General features: G+C 43.8%; 1 protein-coding gene across 5 annotated transcripts in view; it reads right to left on the reverse strand.

The window, feature by feature from the left end:
* Positions 1-420: 420 nt before the first annotated feature.
* The window catches only part of CTNNA2 (catenin alpha 2), a 944,650-nt gene continuing 928,520 nt past the window's right edge, over positions 421-16,550 (reverse strand). For 4 of the 5 annotated variants that reach the window (XM_064481973.1, XM_064481977.1, XM_064481974.1 and 1 more), the window contains 2 exons: positions 4,569-4,685; positions 421-1,631 (listed from right to left, as the gene is read on the reverse strand). In XM_064481973.1, coding sequence (XP_064338043.1) covers positions 1,344-1,631; positions 4,569-4,685 — 405 coding nt within the window. In that variant the 3' untranslated portion in view covers positions 421-1,343. The remainder of the gene's footprint in view (positions 1,632-4,568; positions 4,686-16,550) is intronic. The other variant, XM_064481975.1, reaches the window with a different exon arrangement.

Genomic DNA, 16,550 nt, shown 5'->3' on the forward strand with positions numbered 1-16,550 from the left:
CAAGCTATAGCTAAAAGTCTACACCCTCTCTTTCTTAATAATAGGATAGAGTCCCTCTTTCTACAGTTTAGAGAAAAAATATTTTGAAATGAATAAAATATTTTGAAATGAACAGGCCTCTCAAATTTTTTTTTTGATTCAGTTTCTAAGAACCCATGAAGTTTCTTAAGTTTGGCCCAGAAACTTCTAACACATGACTTTCTCATTTTAGATTCAGTTTAAAAGTGAATAAAAACACATGGGAAAAACACACCAAAAAAGCAATTCCCGGACTATAAAGATGACCCAGAGTTTTCTTTATATATCACCTACCTACTTTACCCCCGACTTCTGAAAATGAACGCAAAGTATTTTTAACCAGTTTTCAAGGAGATGCTCTAATCTCAAGTATGCATTCAAAGAAAGAACATTCTTCCAGTGTCAAGATTAAATGTGTTTATTTTGAGTTAGTGGATACAACGGTAGATCAGATACCAGCACTCCAAGCTACACCTACGTATCTGCCTCTAAACCCTCACACATGGTCGGTTTCCATTCCTCTAACATTCCACCACTGGGCCTCCTATTTCTAGCAAAATCATAGTTCAATTTTTTTTTTAAGTAAAAGTAAGATGACCACCACACTGTATGTCCAGTGCCCCCAGAAGGATTATAATTCTTGTAAAGAAATATTTATTATTTTCAGGAAAGGGGGGGAATTGATAACATAAGCACAGGTCATGGCACAACTAGAAGAGAAAAGAACAGAATACAGATTAAAAGAAGCATTTTAGGCTGGACGAGTTAGTTTCCCCTTAGTTAAAGAAAAAATGCACATCATCTCATGGATATGATGCCAAAGGTAAATTGTTCAGTTTGTGGGCCACACACTTCAGCGTATTGGCTAAGACATTTTTCACACTGGAACAGAAGCAGTACAAGCTTTATGTTCTACCGTGACACTTCCAGATATTTCACTGATTAATATACCTGCCAACCTAATGATTCTTGCATGCATTAGAGTTTGCTTTTGTAGAGTTAAGTTTATTTTTCCCCCATCCCCCCCCACTCCCGGTAAACACTGCAATGCAAACACTTTGCCCAATTTTATGAGAATGTTGCAAAGGACAGCTCTGTGCCACCTCGGGACAGGAATTCCCTGTCCCCTCCCCAGGCTACAGATGGATCCGTGGTATTGATCACATCTGATCTGACATGCAAACACTGCTTCCTTAATTTCCCCACGCCAGAGGCATACGAGTCAGCAGGTACGCATACAAAACTGGAATTAAAAAGAAAGGAAAAGAAAAGGAAAAAAAAAAAAGAAGAAGAAAGAAAAAGCTTTCTTGCTAAAGCCTGTCATCCTAGAAGGAATCCATTGCTTTGAATTCACTTAAAGCCTGTACAGGCGAAATGTGTTTCTTCTGAGAACCTCGTCGGACTCGCGTCTGGAATTCTTCAGGTTTTTCTCTCTTGACAAGGGGCTTCTTCTCCGGAGCCTTCATCTTCCAAGACACGACGGGTGAGTTGACAGCCGCTGTCCCATAGACCTTCTGGTATTTTGTTGAGGCCACATAGGATGCTTTGACCGTGAGGACAACAGCATTCATCAGGTTTTTAGCTGCCTGGATGAGCGATGTGGCACTGTCCAGCTAGAGTGGAAGGAGAACGAGATACCCCTGGATTAGTCATGGTGGGACATTTGTAAGACGGAGGTGCAATTTCACAGTTAAAACGATGTTGTGTTTGCACAAGTATACAGCGTTGCCAAAAGAAGAGCAAATTATTACAGGAGGAGGTGAATAGGTTACAAGCGGCCACCTGTGTTCTATCCCTAATCCCAAGATGGAAAAAGAAAAAAAGGATACTTCATGATACACAGCTTTCTAAAATCCCAGTACCTCTAAAGACAAAACCCTTTTTCTGGCCTGGAAGAATTCCTGCAGAACAAACCTTCTCCAAGTGGAGCATCTCCTGTTATTTCATTAGGCTGACTGGTAATGAAGACAATTACTCAAATGTCTGAAAAGCATTTGGCAGGCACTGAAGAATAAAAAGCTATAAGGGATTACATCTCAATTTTATGGCCCTCCCCGTGGAAGCGTCTTCCCAGTGGAAGTATTTACAGGCTATTTTTCCATCCTGAGCTCAGGACTGGTTAGAGACGCAGGCAGCTAAGGAAAGGAACCCCTTTCCATGCATGCACGACTTTTACTTGTTTATCATGTGGGAGTATCTGACTATCCCCAGGTCTTAAATATATAAAAATATATATAAAATAAACATAAAATCCTATAAAAATATCCATATTGGGTGCCGCTTGTGTAGTCCAGAAAGCATTCAGTGAGACCCCCCCATTCACGTGCTAATGAAATACTGATTTCTTCAGAGGTGCCAGATGCTATTTTAAGAACTTCGTTTCCCCACTGAAGTCTCACAACCACCTTGGGAAGCAGGTATCACCGTCATCGCCAGGACATGGCGAGAGGTTTGGTGCATGCAGAAGTCCAGTAATTTTCCCAGGTTTGCACAGCTTACGTGATAGCATGCCTAAAGACGCTACCACTGTACCATCTGTCACCCTGTTGGGTAGGATGGCTTTAGAATCGCTGTGACAAGTCACAACTTGGAGCAGAGAGGGTTTCGAAGTTCATCTCCAGACTTGAAGGCCAGGGATTTTTGAAGTTACCTCTTCTCAGGTTTTAACTGGTTAGACAGTGTGGTACAAATTGTCTACCAGACCCATTCACTATCTGTTTTGAACTTCTTCCTGGGCCACAAAAGCTGGAAAAAAGTTCAAAACTTCACTTTCCAGACTCCCTTGCAGCCAGGATTCCAGCTGGTGCAAGCAAAGAATTAACAGCCGCACGGTACATTTGACCCCTGCCTCGGGGACACTTGAACATCATCTGGTCATCAAACTTGCAATAGCAACTGAAGACATGTACCCATTGTGGTTAAATAAGGGCTCCAAGGATGCTCCTAAGTAATGTTGCTCCCAGTTGCTGGGAGATTGCTGTGGACCTTGTGATCGATGGACTGTAGCTGAGTTGTGGAGCGGGAGTGAGGTACACAGCCTTCTGGGTGGGAGGTAACTAACAAAGTGCTCACGCCCGGGGACCCCAACATTGTGACTCCCCGATGTGATGTGCCCTGCGTTCACTTAAAGCAAATATTTAAGTGAAACGTTTCACTTCACATTTAATTTAATTTAATTTAATTTAAATTAATTTAATAAATGCAGTTAAATTTAGTTAAATTAATTCACTTAACATTTAAGTGACTAAGTGAAATAACTTCTTGTCATTTCTTGTGACCAAAACATGTCCCAAGCAGTGGGCAGAGGGGACAGCAGAAGTTACAACTGTGTACCTCTTCTATGATGTTGTCCTGGCTCTTCCCTGTTCCATACCCTTAACAAAGCTCAATAAACATTATTCTGAGTTTAAAAAAAAAATTCTACAACAAATGAACTCAATTCTTCTGCCACCAAAAAGGCTCATAAAATCAGATCATTGGAGAAAACAATGGAGGAAGAAGTTTTCTATGTATGAATTTCTTGCAGTCCCATAAAACTGAGGCTTTACCACGCACACACACACACACACACACACGAATTGATTAAAGGTCAGTATTCCATTGACTCCACAATGATACAGAGAAGCAGAGGTTTGCGGATTAGAGCCGTGACTCAGCAAATATATACTGACTGCTCTGCCCATTCAATCAGCCAAGTGGATAGAGTCACGGCTTACTTGACCAACCCTACTACACTCAACGAGGTGTACAGACACCAAAATAACTCTTCACCCCACAATGCTTACTTTATAGAGCACAGATTTCTGAAGCCAGCTAAGGACAAGCAAATTCCAGATTATTCGCGTTAACAGAAGGGAGGCCAAGCACAGGTTAGTGAAGTGATTCTCACAGTACGTGCTCTGACCAGCATCATCAGCCCCGCCTGGGAACCCGTGGGAAACGCAGTCTCTCAGGACGAGCCCCCACATTTCTCAATCAAAAACTTGCAGTCCTGGGGGTTCTGGTGCATGCCAAAGGCTGAGCACCACTGGACCAGTGAAACCCAAAGACTGTCTGAAGGCTTATGTCATCCAATGATTTGAGGACTTCACCAGCCACAAGTTTGGTAACATTGTAGCCAGTTATCTGACTGAATTCCACTTATTTCTTTGTCTTTCCAATTCCCCCCCGCCCCCCGCCAGGTAGAAGTATAAACAATGGAGGAAAGAGATATAAAAGAGCAAAATCTGGGGACAATAAGGGTATCCGTCACGGTTTCCTTAGGAGTTAGGTACCCTGCATCTTGGCCAATCGACAGTTCCCTGTTAAAATCTGTCAGGTTTCAAAACATGAGTGACAATCTTTCACAGAGTTAGTCTTCCGGCAGAGGGGGGGCAGAATGGTATTATATCAGAGACTGTTCTGTTGATTTGCTTTGGGGCAACAGAATTAGTAGAAAGTAAATAGGACAAGATACATCTAGTGTATTATTAAACAGTTCCCCAAAAACAAATCTTGGGAGAATTCAGTGGGTCCCAAGAGAAAGATCACAGTAATTTGGAGATTTTTACCACTGATTCCATTTTCAGGTAGATGGTGTCTAATTCTGTTGCAAAAATGTGATAGCCTGTCTCGTCTCCAGAACCCCTTGGCTCTCCCAGCCCGAAGCAGGAATCCTGTGAATAAACCTAACACATTGGTTAAGAATGAGACAGCTCTGAAGTTTGAAGCCAATGATTTAGTTCAAGGCACCTAGTAGGGCAGATGTGGAATTTATGGTTAGGGGAAGGGCGGAGGCGGTGAGGGCCAGCTAAGCCTGAGCAAATATACTCCCAGGCAAGAAGGCCAGTCTAAAATGAATACAAAATTTGACTTTCTCTTAAAATGTGAGTTCCCCCAAGGATAAATTTTGCCCTTTGCCCTACACCCTCTGTAATGATTCAGATCATCTTCAACACAATCATAATTTGTTTGATTTAAAAACGGGTCTCCTTTATGCTTGTCCAAAATAGCACTCAGATCTGGTTTCCAAGTGGCACATTTTGCTAAAAATTCACTTCCTAAAGAAAATACATTAAAAAGAGAAAAGCTACATGGCAAGAAGGTTTTTTAGTGGAAAGTTTTAGGGGAAGTCATTTCACATAACTGCATTCTACTCTGCGATGTACACTGTGATTATGGCGCTCTGAAACAAGACAGACCAGTGAGTACGTGTAAATGAATTTCTAATACTAACAGCCAACATTAATTAAGCACTTATTAGGTGCTTGGCATTGCTTTAGCCGTTTTAATTAAATTGCATGATTTCAGTTTCAAAAGTCCTTAAAGTAGAAACTGTTGCCTCCATTGTACAGATGAGGAAATGGGAGCGTAGCGAGATAAAACAAATTATCGCTGCAGGAATTGGCCAGGCAGGATTTAGGACCGGGACTGTCTCTCTCCCAGTCCGTCATCGGAACCACCATGCTGCACTGCTTCTCCGAAGCAGCCCTTAATCTCCGGGGTCTTGTTTCCAGTGACGGCCTACCATTCAGAATGCACCTGTCTCAGTTGTTGACCCTTGTCTGGGCATCCTAGGAGCACCACGACCGAGCCTAGTGAGAGCCTCCAGCTCACGTGATCTGGGGTGTCTGGCCTCAGCCTCAGAGCCTGAAGTCCCTCCACCTAGATCTGCCGGGTGTGCTCCTGCCTCGTGACCCTTCCTGGCTTCTGGCTCGTCTCCTGGTTTGGATTCACGCGGCTGGCGGCCGTGCCTGGGATCTGATCCCTGCGGACTTTCCTTGCACTTGCTCAGTTCTCGGAAGCAAGTTCAATATACAGCTGTGACGACTGACTACCCTTGGGCAGGGCTTGGCGGCTCTGATTAGCGTTCTAAGTCTCGATCTGGGCTGGCCTTGCTGGCTTCTTGCATCTCAAAGGAGGAACCTCAGCCGTTCCTCAAGCTGGACGACCAGACTTATTCACAGAAAGAGACTCGCATCTTTTTCTGCTTGAGGGCCGTTCTGCTCCTATTGGATGTCCCATCAAGTTCCTACATCTGGTCTAAGAGAAGTGACTACTTAAAAATATACAATAATAATAATAATAATAATAACACCCTACACTTAGCAGGTGCGACCACGAGCCAGTCTCTGGACCGGCTTCTCAAGTTTCCTTTCTCTCATCCATCTCACAACCGCCCGGAGACCGGGAATACTACCATGTGCAGCGGGGACTGAGAGAAGCCACACGGCTTGCCCTGCAGCACGCCGCCAGCAAGTCACGAAGCCGAGATTTAAACCCGGGAAGCCCAGCTCCAGAGCCCGCGCTCCGGCCGTTGCTCCAAGCCGCCTCCCAGAGCCGCGCACGGCAGCCGGACCCACAGCCCCCAGACTGGTCAGGCCGTGCTGGACTAATTCCGTTCCGTGCCATAGGGGTCTGCCGTCCCCAGCCATGGAAATTAGGCTTCTCCTAATTCTGTCATTATTCTTTTTAAAATATCAACGTGCTATTTTAAAAAGGCAACAGATGTTGCCTCACATCTTGTTCTATTATAGTCCACGAACAGCGAAGAAGGGCGGGAGAGCTGGTTGACAGCCTTTTCTACAGGGTTTTTCTGGCGCTTTTTTTTTTTTTTCCTGCCTCCATTACCACTCTATTCTTCTTAACCTCACTCAACTTCTGAAAGACAGATTTCTCTTCCCCTGCACCTTCCTCATTCTGCGTTTTGAATGGGGAGAAATACCAGAGGGAAGACCCTTGGATTGTGATTCTTCCATTGATCGATCATTGTCCCAACGACCTCCTGACGTCAGAGCCAGAGGCACCTGTGAAAAGTGCTTGAAATGACTCTTGAATGTGACCTGATCATCTGAAGATGTCTGCAACCCCACGTCGTTAAGTTTCATGCGATTTCATTAACGGGGTTTTACTCTGCCGGACGTGTTCAGTTTCAGTAGAAACAGAAAACGACACAAACGGGACTGCACGACTCAAGTCGCACTCTTTCCAATCAAAGGGCAACTACATTTCTTGAGACACTGAGTCAGCGTTTGCTCTGTACCCTGCAGTCCATCCCTCCACACTTTTACTTGCACCTCTACATATGCAAGTATTTCTTCAGCCCTACTGTGTATCTGTTCCATGCCAACCACTGTGCTTAAGTGTTGGGAATACAAACGTTGCCAAAACGTGGCTTCCGTACCCTGCTTACTGAATTGAGACTCAAGGACAGAGTTCTGGATAAAGTAGAAAAGGCAGCTTCATTTATTTGCCAGGCCAAGGAGGTCACAGTGGGCTAATGCCTCTAAGATGCGAGGCTGCTGGGGAGAGAAGGCAGGGGGTTTTATAGCAAGAGTTCAAGGGGCAGACCTGGTTTCCATAGAGATCCCTTACGGGGTAACAGATTACTACAAAGCTGTTCTTGTTTTTGCAGATTCAGGGGTCCCCTTCCCCCTGCTGGGCATGAAGTTCACCTCCAGCTTTGAGACTCTCTTAATGTTCTCGTACCTAGAACAATGGATGTGTAGGAAGGGGCTCCATGGAAAAGAGCTCTAGAGGAAATGTGCTCAGTTTAAAGTCAGGTTGATAAATGCTTTTAGCCTCTTAAGCAGGCTGAGGCCTGGGACCTCCTGTGGCCGACTGAGGCCTGTACCTGGAACAACAGGATAAAAGGGAACCACACAGGGTCAAGAGGAGGGCACTGGGGTCAGGAGCAGGGCACTGAGCGTGATCCCTGCACACAGCACCAGCACCACAAGGGGGCTGGGTGGACCACCCAAGCCTCCCTCCTTCCCAGCCTAACCCTGGTCAGCAGCAGCATAGAAAAAGACCCTCTAACCCATGATACAGTTAAGGAGCTACAAACTTCATTGCTGATATCAGATGGTCACCGATGACACTAGGGTCCTGCTGGGCTACACAAACATTAAGCCAAAAGCTTCCACGCTCTGTGATAAGTGCCTTAGGAGATGTGAGGCACTAAAGGAACAGAGAGACCAGGGGATCTCTCTTGACTCAGTTAAGGACAGGACAGGACAATAAACCTGCACGGTGGGCCTCTTATCTAAACTCACTTTAATGGATTAAATAGAAAGTTGGTGCCTGGATGGTTAAGAGCAATGAAGAAGCACAGTTCTGAAATTCCGAGCTGGTACAACTGGGTACATATCGATGGTCTTAATCCAGATGATAGAAATAAGAATAAGAAATAAAATGGTAACTTTGGACACACTGAGTGTGAGGTGTGTGTGTTACCTGTAGGCAGAATGAGTTACTAAAGGGAGGGTTGAAATTACGGGAGTGAAGTTCAGGGAGCTAGGTGTAAGAAACCACACGTTCTGTTTCTATTGGTCTTTCCAGTTGTTTCATGAGCAGTGTTGTGCATACTACAATTATATAATTTTTGTCAGTTCTGTCTGATTTCTTCATCCCTTCATATTCCTTATTTAGTGTTTTCTACAGAGAGGCATAATCGAACAAGGAATGGAATACTAAATCCATCTTCCTCCTGCAGGTCAAAAATCTCAATAGATCCACTAAAATTTTTCTCAGCATCATACTTCCAAAATGAAAATCCGTGTTCTTTCAATAACCTAAGACACAACATCATCAGAAAAAATCCTAGCTATTCCCTTGACAGCCAAGGCCACTTTCTATTCTGTTAAGTAATTAACAATCCTTCATCCTTGATAATAATGGTGAACTTCCTGGGGCCGACCAGCAGTAAAGCAAATGCAGTTTAGAATTAAAAGCTGACTGTAAAGACACACACATCCGCCCCCAATAAACATAACATTGTCAAAAGGAACATTGTGAAGGAGGTGGAGAGAAAGTCATTGGCTTGACGGCATGTGACACAGCAAATACCTTGGGATGATAATTCGTGAGGGTCGGGCATAGAGTTACAGAAGAGAATTAGGATTTCACTGTGTTCTACATTAATCTGTTTAAAATATGCGTGTAGAGATCAAAATATAACCTGGAAGTGACTCTATTTTCAAAAAAGCTGGTTATGTATGACCTCAAAATAATGAACCATAAATGGCGGCGCATGGCAACCCCAAGTAGGATCTGTCCTTGCATTAAAAATAATGCAGATGTCATGGGACTACCAGCTAAGGTAAGTGGAATAAATAAACCAAATCCATTTGAAGGTGATTTTTGAAATATAAAAACTGAGGAGTGATTACCACAAGAAGCTTAGAAATGCCTGGCAGAGGCAGCCCAGTCTCATTTGGGTCTAGGAGATTTTATTCTAATTTTCTCAAGTCAGAGTTCATAGTGCTAATGACTCCCGAGGAGGCTAAAATGGGTAGAATCCATTTTAGACACTGGCAAGATCTTTTCATGGGAATAACCTAGTGTTTCACATATAAGAAGAAGTCTTTTAATGGGGCTGTACTATACATATTCAGGGCTGGGGTAGTGTTTTGAGTGGGGGATGTAGTGATGGGAGCATTGACAACAAACTGAAAGTCAACAGCTGGAGAAACCAAAAGGAGTCACAAATTGCTTGCAGGGGGAAAAAAAAAAAGACTTTGCTCTAAGTCAGCTTTGCTGTTAACGAATGGGAGGTTAGGAACCTGGGGACTGGAGCCCTATTATCTGCCAAGAAGAACATTTCATGTTTAAAAAATCCATGAGGCTTTGAAGTGATATTTGATCTCCTTAGAAACTGTGATACATTTGAAATACCTTGAAATATCTGCCTACTTTTTCCAGAGTCTATATCAATAACACTTTTTACAAACACTCGCCAAATCCAGGGTAATAAGTAACTGAAGCAAACAAAGATGCGGTGAAAAGGTTCAGCCGAATCGCATCTTTCCCCACTTCTGGATGTTTCTATGCCTGCAAAAAAAAGGCGAGTCCTGGGTGGCAAGCCCTCCATTCAGTGTTCTCGCTCCTCCTCGTCAAACATGCAGTAAAGTAAGCTAGCAACGCTGACTCCTTCCTGTTAAGACGATGACGATGGTGATCATGGGGCAGCAATTTGCCACTCACCCCCAAGGTGTCCACGGCAGGCATTACTAATCAATTGTAGCACTTTGCGCCCTCGGAATCCGCTCAGTGGCGTGGGGCAGGAAACCTCTGTACCTTCCTTCTCCAAGAGGTCGTACTTTGACAGCAGTGTCAAAAACAACGTGATACAGTTTCTAACACAGATACATTAACCACTGTATCTCTACTTCTATTTAAACATAGATATTTACATTATTAAATAGCAATTAATATTTAATTGAATACTTTGTGTTATTACCAATCAGACTACTGACAAATATTTTTGCCTAAATGACGCTGCGGCCCCTTCTCCTCTCCTCTCAAACCTTTTTTTTTGCTCTGGACACCCACGATCAGGGACAAGTCAGAAATCTGACCACAGATGTCAGGAATGTCAATAATGGAGATTGTTAAGTTAGTGCCAACTTGATTTCCTTAAACGTCACCCTCCTTTATGAAACGTATTGATTGCTCTTTTCAAAAGGGTTGATATGTTCAGTGTATATATTTGTTTCAGTTTTCTTTAAATAAAAATAATCTCTCTTGCAAAAAAAAAAAAGATGTGTTAACACTTTCCTTCCCATAGTTAATTTTTAGGGACAAATTGTGACCTTTGTACTGTTATGAGAATCTAAGTTGCTAATTAATGAAATCATTAAGCAGAAGACATAGGTAGGAACAGAGGTGCAAAGCATCTAGGGGATGATTTTCAATCAGATGATAAAAATTAGTGGAATATATTAACAAGCGTGATGTCTGAAGTGCAAATGACCATCACAGGTATGCTCTGATTATCATTAAAAAATAAAAAAGTTGCATTCAAGCTATTAATATTAGAGCACGTACTGATCCTTGAACATTGATGGCAAAAATGCTGTAGGCTAACTCCTTAAGCGTTGCCCTCATCCCACGGGAATTCCCATTTGATTTCAGTACCTTGGGAAGCAATGTTTCACAGCTTTGAGCAGTGGGTCAATCACACCGGAAAGGAAGACAAGAGGTCTGCCCTTTTTCCTGCAGGGCTTCCCTGAGTGCCGCCAGAGAGGAGCGGGTGCTCCACCAATGCTGAAGGCCAGTCGTTAGGAAATCTGTGTGTCATGGGTTCAAGACGAAGTTGGCAAAGGCCTTAGCAGAAAAGCACTGCAATCCCAGCCAGGCTAAGAAAAAAACCAGTCTCCACAGTGTCACTGAGAAATTTACCCGTTGGCTCTCAGGTAGCCTTCTCTGCCGGACAAATCTGTGTCGTCTTTTCTAATTCATTCAGGTGGGTAGGCAGCCAGCCCACTGATTAACTGTCTTCATTTGCATTTTTTCAATTACAGGTAAGTAAACCTTGGGGATTCCCATGAAGGCTTAATTACAGTCAACAAATTTCCTAAATATGGTTTAAAGCCATTTTTTCCTTCACCATTGCAGGCAGAACAGTTCTTGCTCAACCCCAAACAAGGCGTCCTTGCTGACCTTGGAATCCCAAGGAGAAACGGGACTACTGAGATGGGTTACCCCTCGGAAAGTCATGAACAGGCGTCTCTGTTCCTCCGGGCAGTCCCCACCTCCCCTTTCTGTATTCCTTCCTTCCCGTACCTTCCATTTCCTTTTCCTTTCACACCAGGATCCCCTGGCCCAGAGGTCTTCTCTGGGTTGTTTACACACAGCAACAGAACCACAGGAAATAAATACAAGAGAAATGCCAGTGAATGTACGTGTGTGCCACGCACTGACGGCTGACCTTGTCACCTCTGATTATGACAATCAGCACGTCTTCACTATCCAAGGTTCAGACCTTCAATGGGCTAAAACTCCTTTTTTGGCCCTTCCTATAGGACAGCCAGTCAGTGGAAGATCACCACCTTGGATGCCTTCACTTCCTCATTCCACCCTCCCTCCCATGCCTTACTAGAATGACTAGGAGACAAATCTAAGATAGGCCATTGCCCAAGAATACAAGAGAAGTAAGTCTTCATGAAACAAATCAAAGAGCCACCAATGGACCCAGTACTCTCAGAAGTGCCTCACTCTGTACGGTTTTGGTCTATCTGTTTATAAGTGATGACGGCGACTTAACGCCTGACAAAATGTCTCCTAGGCTCCAGCACGCAATGTGCAACCACTAAGTGGAAAATAGATCATAAGATCAGGGACCCCAGGTGTAGGTGCTGGAGGTGATGGGGGACTGTGCCTGGAGGTGCACATAGTCTGGAAGCCCGGACTACTCCTCCCCGTCCTTTGTGTTTGCTGCCTCTCCTCAGGATCGGAGTCCCCTCTCCCGCTGCGTTCTTCCAAGTCCTGTGCATTCGCTCCCCTCTGGCAAGACACTCTCACATGTCATGCTCTGCCTCCTGCTCTCCTGGTTGCTCCTCCCCTTTCTGTCTTTTCTTAGAGTGAAGGAAAGCATGGGCTCTGCCCCCAGAGCCTGAGTTCAAGCCCTGATGGGACTAACCACAGGCTACGTGATCTCGAGAGAGCTGCTTAACCTAGCTCTTCCTGAAGTCCTTTACCTTAGCTTTATCTGAATCGGAAGTTAAAAATGCACTTTCTAGAATTACTACTATTAAATGAGATAATGCCCTGAAAGCTGAGCGCCTGGCACACAGAGGCCCTTGAAAAATCTTAAGCTTTTGTTCTGACTGTGATCGTCTCTCCTTAAATCACCGTTAGAGTAATCTCCACTTCCACCTCTTTACTTTCTTCTTTCAAGGCTTCTCTTCTCAATCCAGAGTTCTGGGCTCTCTAACCCTCTTCCTCCTGAAGCTGCCCCCCCCCCCCAGCTTGCTCTCAATGCCTGATCATTACAGTTTTACTGTGTTAGGGCTGAGGGCATGGAGAAGTCCCCCAGGGGAATAGAATGACACCAAAACATGGACCTTCTCTAGCATTACTGCGTCCTTTAGATGGAGGGAAGGTGGGCTTAAGACTCAGTGCAAGGAAACATGGGTGGGTTTATATCTAAGAACATTTAGGGTTAGCAGGGGTTGGAGAAAGATGATAATAATTAAAAAAAAAAAGGTCAAGATGGCTCTAGTCAGAGATGGAAGGAAGGCAATCGGGTCTGGGAAAGAAATGTTTAAAGATTTGACTTGAGAGGCATCAAAAGAAATAGTATAAAATGTTTTATCACTTGTATCACTTAAATTCCAAAAATCCAGCCTCTTCATTATGGTTAACATATTATTTCTAGATATTTCTTACCAAAAGAGCAAATAGCGTTGCCTGGGAAGTTTAACAGCCTACTTCTTTCAACGTCCACCCTGTTCTCAGAACCCAGCTGAGGGCCCTAGGCACCCCACACATGGCGCCCCTTCTGTCCCAGGGGGGCCGGTCCGACGCTGGAGATCAGTCTCCCAAGCCCTGTGTTTCATCTCCATCAAAACACAGTCGGGTCCCTAGATTTGTTTCCAAAAGTCTTAAATCTATTTTCCTACAAAATGGGCTTTTTTTCACTCTTTAGCCCTTTGAATCTCACACCTGCCACCTCCAACTAAGATCAACCCATCTCATTATCTTAATCCACCAATAGACTCCCAGGATTGAATCTACCTGTCCTTCAGGGGCCCTTGAAATTCTCATCCATCCAGCTTCCCAGAACGTGAGCATCATCAGTCCTGCTGCCTTTGGTCGTACTGTGCTCATGTTTATTAATTTATTAGCAAAGGGCAGGGCTTGAGAACAGACTCTCTAACCAGGAAATCCTGGATAATTAGAAGTCAGAATATAAAGAGAAGACGTTACACCATGGCCCGGAAAGGCCAGGATATATTAAGAAGTAGAACAGGTACAAAAACAAAAACAAAAACAAAAACAAAAACAAAAAAACTACAGAATGGACAACCTTTAAACAAACCATACTTGTCAGTACTTGAGCCTCTTCCAGAACCAGTAAAGCAAGGATGGTTGATGTGTGTCACACCTGCTACCATTTCTTGCTTGGTACCGCTGGCAGGTACCAATATAACACTCCTTTGCACTGTGGGTCCTAGACGTGGTCCCAGAATGTCTCAAAACACAGCCCAGCCAGTCACTAGCATCTGATGAGAGTTAGCCGTCGAGATTAAACCCATTTACTATATCCACCGTGGGCCTTCTGACCTTCCCCCACAAAGCCTGTGCTTTGATTAACTGTGGAATATTAATATCATTTCTCCCTCATCATCGTATTTTTCTCCTCACATAATTCATAAACAATGATCTCTTAAATATAGTGCAGAAAACTGAAGTGCAATGTTAGGCACATATGTACGTCTATAAAATAATTCACTACATTAACCTAAAATTTCAACTCTTCTTTTATTACAGAAATGAGAATTACAACAAGAAGAAAAGGGCTCGTAAGAGGCCTTCAGCAGAATGCACCCCTTAAAGCCAGTAATTTTAATTAAATTAGTTTTACATTTGAGCAGTTGATCCACGGCTTTTTATAACTGATGCGTTTTTCTGTGTACTTTGGAACATTCTTTGAGTAGACACAGAATAATGCCTCCAAAGCATTTTCTTTCTTCCTGGTCACTGCTTTTCTCAGTGTGAGATGTAAACCCACTGCCAACACCATCACCTACTCAATTAATTTCCAGGTGTTCACTGGGCACCATCACAGATTCAGACAGAGGCTTCCTATCTTTAACTGAGAACACAACGCAGTGAGTGGTAAGCGTTACGTATTTAACTTCCATCTACATCCTACTTCACGTTCTTACAAGAGTTATTACTTTCACAAAGGCCTCTTGACATTTATAGAAAGACCTAAGCTTCTCTAGACTTTTCCTGATGATTCTTCTCGCCATTCTAGAGACAAGGTAGAGCTACCCACTCTCCCCAGTCCTCTTAGCCTCATTGTTGGCAACATAGTTCCTCCAACTGTTTGCTAAACATCCAGAATCTTACGCTCTGCCTTGTTCTCTCTGACCCATCATCCAATCCGCCATCACATCCTGTCAACAGCATCTTTGAAATACACCCAGTATCTTACCTTTTTCTCACCTTCTGCAGTTACCTCCATGGCCAGATCCCGTTAGAATCTCTTATTAGACTGTTGCAATATCTCCCCCTAACTGATTTCCTTGCTCCCTCCCCTTTCCTCCCTTCAGTATATCCTTAAACAAGAGTTAGAATGGTCCTGTTAAATGGACTCAAATAATGTCAGCTTTTCTTCTCAGCATCATCCAGTGGTTCCCCATCTCGGTCTGAGTAAAATCCAAAGCTACCGAAGTAGCCTTCAAGGTCGTATAATCGGTCCCCAACATTCCAATTTCTCCCTTGTTCACCCGACTCAATACTGACTCCCGCCGCTACTGCTCAGACAGAGCAGTCATGCCCACATCTCAGGGCCATTTCTTCTGCCTAGAATGTTCTTCCCCCCGAAACGCCATTAGCTCTTTAATCAAATAACCAGTAAAACTTCCTAGTGAAAACTTCCCTTTTTAAATTGCAACTCCGTTCCTACCCTTAACCCCTCGATTTGCTATCCTTTTTCCATTTTAATGATTTTTTCATACACTCATCATCATCTGACAAATATTTTCTTCATGAGTTTATTGTCCCTCACCCTGCTATAATATCCCAAACACCTAAAACAGTGTCTGGCATATGGGTCTGCCATGAATATCTGCTGAATGCTGTTGAAAAATTGCAACTTTACGGAGGAGGAAATCGGAGATGACAAAGCTTGTCCCAAAACGAAAATGGCTAGTCCAGCGGTCAGTCTCCCATGCTTTCGACCTGTTTGTTCTTCCATGGAATAGTCCCCAAAGGCATAATACTGACAGGAGAGTGGAATTTAGGGACATGATATAGGAGATGAGTGCTGGCCGGCCACAGTGCGAATCCTGTGCCCTCTTCCTCTCACTGTACCCGCAGTACACGGCTTCAGGAACAGCCTTTGCTCAGGAAACATCCGCAGTTCAGTTGTTTGTGTTTATCGCTTTCTGTGTATGAAACGCTGATCTTTCTTTGAGAACCACCTCCCTCACTAACAGGACCATTATCTGGGAGGCACTGAGCTGTGTTTGCTAGGTGGCTCAATAAATGATCTCTAATCTTCAAAAGACATTTAAGGTACATAAGATCATCTGTTCTTTACATATGAAGAAACAAATGGGGAAAAGCTAAGTTCTTTGTGAGCTTGGAGTCACACGTTTACATCGGGTAGAGCTCAGCTTCAAATCACATGGCACATGACACGCAACCTTCCTTGACCAGGAAGATTCACCTGCTCTGAACTCTGTGCTCTGGGCACTTGGTGCGGTTTATCTGGAGCTCAGGATGAGCCACGGTGAATTTGACTATTGACAAGTGTGAATCATGTGCCCAAGCAGGAATGAGGTGAATTTCCTTAAGCCACCAAGAAGAAAAGGTCACACCAACTTCCAGTCTTGCAACCATGATTCACATGAGATGTGAAGTAGGCACATTGCAGGGACATCATCTTGCACTCACTCATTTTCTTGCCGCAACGAAAAAACATCTACATGTTCAAAGAAAACTCGGTCAAATACAGCATCGAATTCCCCTTCCTCTTAGCCAACACATCTACTGCTTGCTGTTTATCCAAACATTATGAAAAAACTTTATTCTACATT

Source organism: Camelus dromedarius, chromosome 33 (assembly GCF_036321535.1).
Source record: "Camelus dromedarius isolate mCamDro1 chromosome 33, mCamDro1.pat, whole genome shotgun sequence".
NCBI lineage: Eukaryota > Metazoa > Chordata > Mammalia > Artiodactyla > Camelidae > Camelus > Camelus dromedarius.